Source organism: Ostrinia nubilalis, chromosome 25 (assembly GCF_963855985.1).
Source record: "Ostrinia nubilalis chromosome 25, ilOstNubi1.1, whole genome shotgun sequence".
Lineage (NCBI taxonomy): Eukaryota > Metazoa > Arthropoda > Insecta > Lepidoptera > Crambidae > Ostrinia > Ostrinia nubilalis.
Window position 1 is genome coordinate 6,502,260 of NC_087112.1, and position 5,155 is coordinate 6,507,414.

Here is a 5,155-nt window from a genome sequence, read left to right on the forward strand (position 1 = left end):
GTAAAATACCAACTTAATTACGTCAAAGTATAAAGGCTGATTTTTTGATATTTCCTTCAAAATGTTATTAGAAATGACGTCATTAATTGACAGACACCTACCATGGTGGCAGCCTTTAGCCAGACACCTTAAAGTTCATGAAAATGTAGTCCTACTTACGTCATACTATAAAAGCTGATATTTACATAAAATATTTGAAATATCATTTGATGAAGTTTCCTCATCAGCCAGACACTTCTGATGGTTCCTTTGCCTTGCCAGACAGCTTTTAAGGTAGCTGAAAGTGCGAAATTTTGTGCTTTTTCTTAAGTATTTGAGTCTGTAAATCATCATCTCATGTTGATGAGCTGATGATGGAAGGTAAGTACAACACCTTAAGGCTTAGGTAATCCCTAATTTTAAAGTGATTACCTCTGAAAGTTGCCTAGAGTAAAGTTCTTAGCAACATTAGCATTACCTATGTTAATGGTAATGTTGCTAAGAACTTTACTCTAGGCGTTTAGCAACTATTTTGAAGATAAAATTTGTGGCACCACATTTTCCGTGTATATAAATTCTAGTGAGGATTTGGGGGTCCTAATTCAATATAGAATTGTTATAGTATTATTTGATACTATAAATTTGATTATACTATGCATAGTAATAGCTGATATATCGTGATGGTTTCGATGGAAGGATACTCTGCAGCGCAACCACTTTCAATAACAAAATACGGCGAAACCTGTGACATAGTTTTTTTTAAAAAGGACTAGAATTTTATAGACATTTCAAAGATTTATTTTAAAAACTTACACTAGTTAAATCAAAGGTAGTTCCGCCGGGGAGCATGACGTGAATTATCCTACAACTCCTAAGCGTTAAGGAGTTGTACCTTCCATCAACATGGGATGATAACTAGCTGATGCAAACACCCAAATACCTTTAGAAACTATACTTATATATACTGGTTAAAGAATTGTCCTCCAACTCCTAAGCCTTAAGGAGTTGTACTTACCTTCCATCGTCAGCTCATCAACATGAGATGATGATTTACAGACTCAAATACTTGAGTAACTTAAGAAAAAGTACAAAAAACAATATTTATAGTGCCTCGCGTTCGCACTTTCAGCCACCCTAAAAGCTGTCTGGCAAGGCAAAGGAACCATCAGAAGTGTCTGGCTGATGAGGAAACTTCATCAAATGATAGTTCAAATATTTTATGTAAATATCAGCTTTTATAGTATGACGTAAGTAGGACTACATTTTCATGAACTTTAAGGTGTCTGGCTAAGGGCTGCCACCATGGTAGGTGTCTGTCAATTAATGACGTCATTTCTAATAACATTTTGAAGGAAATATCAAAAAATCAGCCTTTATACTTTGACGTAATTAAGTTGGTATTTTACACACCTTTAGTACCGTCTGTCTGCCAAAGCCACCATGACCCAAACTTCATGTTTGGCCATGGTTCTTAGCTATGTTGGGAGCATGCGCTGACAAACTTTCAGCCTTTATAAAATAACGTAGGTCTGGCGTTCACTAGCTCTTAGTCTATGAGGTTTTATGATATCTGGCGGTTGAAAAATCAGTCCTGTCAAATAGACAGCGTTTTACTTGAGAAAATGGAGAAATCTGCGGATATAATAACCTTTCCCATGGCAATCCAGTTTGCAGGCTCCAATAATGGCAGGACGTGTAGACGTTGTGTCATTTGAAATTCGAATTACATAAATTTGATTTAAATTTGAACGGATCGTTTTCTTTTTTTGCAGTGTCCTACAAACGGGATATTCGCGTGTAAACATGTACACTACTAATAGGATCCTGCAGAAAACAGTTCCTGCAAAAAACGGGATGTCTGCATGAGAAAGAGCCCTCAGTAAACCCACCTCTAACACAAGTATATTTAAACTAGCTTTCTGCCCGCGGCTTCGCCCGCGTGTAATTTTCTCTGTCACAGAAAAACTTTATCGCGCCTGTCCCTGTTTCAAAAACCGGGATAAAACTATTCTATGTCCTTTCCCGGGACTCAAACTATCTCTATGCCTTTCATCAAAATCTGTTCAGTGGTTTAGACATGAAAGCAAGACAGACAGACAGAGTTACTTTTGCATTTATAATTGTTAGCGACGGAATATTATTGTATTATGTAACGGTAGTTTAAGAACAATTTTTATTTTCTATTGGAGGGTAACTCGGTGTCGTTGGTACGCGACGCGGCAGTTTTATTCGCACACAATTTCACGCGTCTCCCAGTCTGCTGTCAAACGCCCTCGGAGCGACACCGCGTTAGCCTACCGCGCGCAAGAAACACGTGTTTGCCCAAAAGTGTACTGAACTTGCAAATACTCGCAATAAACTGTTTTGTGAACATTAAAACGGCGTTATTTTTACATCGGAGCGAACCTGACCCCCCACAGCTGGTCATTCGGCCGGATCAGTCCGATGTATCATTCGCCACGTTGTACGAGTAAAATGGTTCTCACGCGTAGTGACCGTAAAAAACTGGTGTCCGCAAGTGTGCATACCGAGACAATGAACGATACTCATCTCAAAAGCAGTGTAAAATCCGAGCCCGTGAAAACGTCACAAGTGCCACCGCAGCATGCAACGTCGTGTCAGTGGCCACACCCGACACGTCAACCGACCGCAGAGGCAGGACCGTCGCACATATCAGTTCACAAACTGGACCTGTCTCCTGAGGAAGCACCACGAGACCTCACGTCACGAATATCGACGTCATCCTCAGCTAAAGCAAGGCGAAAACGGTTGGAACTTGAGGCAGCGAAGGAAAAGGCCAGGATACAGATGGAGTTGATCGATAAAAAGCTAGAAGCAGACCTAGCTGACCTGGAAGATGAATACAGTCCACCAAATGGAGACCGCGAGAGCATTCATACTCGCACCGACGTCGAGAAGTGGCTGGACCACAGCCAGCATGAGATGGAGAAGGAGCAGCGAGCCCCCCACAATGGTAAAACCCCGGGCGAGCTGAATCCACAAAATGGTGCCATCGAGATGCTGACGAGCGCACTGAAGCAGCTAGCCACTACTCCCATTCATGGACCCAACCCGCAACTACTGAGCCGTATGAGCATCCCAAAGGACTTACCTGAGTTCGCTGGAGACCCCCTGGAGTGGCTTCACTTTAAACAGTCCTACGAGGAGTCAACACAAATATGCGGCTTTACCGACAAGGAAAACGTCTGGAGGCTTCGAAAATGTCTTCGAGGACCTGCAAAAGAAGCTGTATCTGCATTATTGATTTGTGCAACGTCACCCGATCAGCTGATGTCTACATTGGAGCTCAGATTTGGTAACCCAGATTTTATATTGACTAAAATCACGCAAGATGTACAGAAGTTACCACCGTTGCCATTGGATTATCAAAGTGAAACAGTGCCTTTTGCTGTTAAAATCCAGAATTACGTAACAGCAGTACGTGCAGTGGGGCGTGACGAATACCTACGCGGTGTTCACCTAGCGAATATTATTTTGGCCAAGCTGCCCACTGTACTAGTTTCCAAATGGGCGGATTATTGTTACCCTAGATTGAAAGGAGAAATTGATAAGTCAAGAATTGACATGATTTCCGATTTCCTTCACGAGGAGGCACTAAAAATGTCAACCACGGCCAACGTTACTATATCAGCTCAACGTTACAATCAAAACAAATACAGGCAGCACGAAAGTAACGCTAGAAACTCACAAAGTATACTACTTCAACACTCCGACGCTAAGAGCGAGCATAGTGAAAAATGCAACTTTTGTAAACAAGATGAACACCAGCTGACAAGTTGCAAATCATTCAAGAAAGCATTACGCAAAGATCGATGGCGCCACGTCAAGCGATACGGCTTATGTTTTAAATGCCTACTATCGCGGCACGGCAGAGATAACTGTACTGCGCCCGCTTGCGATCAAGACGACTGCGGCGGGGCGCATCACCGGCTGTTACACAACCCTCCGCAGCGGCACGGGGCCGACGCGGCCGCCGAGAGCAAGAAGACCTCATCGAGTACGTCAAATACCGAGACTGTGGCCCATATGAGTGTTACGGACAAAAAAGTGCTGTTGAAAGTAGTGCCGGTCGAAATTCACGGTCCTAACGGTAAAATAAGTGCGTGTGCGTTATTAGACGACGGGTCTACAATATCAGTGATAAGCTCGCAGCTGGCTGCGCGCGCAGGGCTGCGCGGCGGCCGCAGCGAGCCCATGCGTGTGCGCGGCGCGTGGGGCGACGATGCGCTTGTGTGCGCGTCGACAGCGCTCACTCTGGACTTGTCTAGTAAGGGAAGTGATAACAGATTGTTTACAATTAATTTGCGAAGTGTTGATAACTTAGATTTGCCTGTTCAAGAGTTTTCACTAGCTAAATGTAAAGAGTATGATCATTTGAAAAATGTAACTATAAACTGTAATGATTTGTGTAAGCCAGAAATATTATTAGGTCAAGACAATTATCATTTGTTAATGCCTTTAGAGATTTATGTTGGTAAAAACAATGAGCCGTCAGCTACACGAACCCCCCTGGGCTGGTGCGTGCACGGAGTAATGCACTTGCCGTGCGCTGGTTCTTCTTCTCCCTACACCACCTTACTCATTTCAGCATCAGCCTCTGATGATGAACGTGCTCTTCGGGACCTCAGTGATGTGGTGCGGCGCTCCTTTTCTATAGATGCTTTGGGAGTGACAGGTAAACCACGACAGAACAAAGACGAGGTGCGCGCGGTGGCCATGCTGGACGAGGGTGCGCAGCTCATTGACGGCAGGTGGCACGTCAACTTGCCGTGGAAGGACCCAAACTGTAAGTTACCTGACAGTTACCCTAATGCACTTTCCCGACTGCACAGCGTTGAGAGGAAAATGTCAGCTGACCAGGAGTACGCGAGTAGGTACAGGGAGCGTGTAAAACACTTGCTAGAAAATAATTTTGCCCAAGAAATGCAAAATACCGAACGGTCGCCAAGAACTTGGTATTTACCCCATTTTGGGGTAAATAATCCTAATAAAAAAAAGTTGCGACTCGTGTTCGATGCGGCCGCTAAAGTCTATGGTAAGTCATTGAATGATTTTCTACTCACAGGGCCTGACCTACTAAATTCTTTATTTGGCATAATGTTACGTTTTAGAATAAATAAAGTTGGAATCACCGGGGACATTAAAGACATGTTCC

General features: G+C 43.5%; 1 protein-coding gene across 1 annotated transcript; it reads left to right on the top strand.

Annotated features, from left to right (window-relative positions):
- The first annotated feature begins 2,272 nt into the window (after positions 1 to 2,272).
- On the top strand, positions 2,273 to 4,879 carry LOC135084172 (uncharacterized). Its single transcript, XM_063978910.1, has 2 exons — positions 2,273 to 4,701; positions 4,752 to 4,879. Exons 1-2 carry the CDS (start codon positions 2,425 to 2,427, stop codon positions 4,788 to 4,790), a joined length of 2,316 nt encoding a protein of 771 aa, XP_063834980.1. The 5' UTR covers positions 2,273 to 2,424; the 3' UTR covers positions 4,791 to 4,879.
- Positions 4,880 to 5,155: the final 276 nt, after the last annotated feature.

Coding starts and splice junctions, on each gene's coding strand:
- LOC135084172 (XM_063978910.1), top strand. CDS start 2,425: ATGTATCATTCGCCACGTTGTACGAGTAAAATGGTTCTCACGCGTAGT. Junction 4,702..4,751: donor CACGACAGAACAAAGACGAG/GTGCGCGCGGTG, acceptor CATTGACGGCAG/GTGGCACGTCAACTTGCCGT.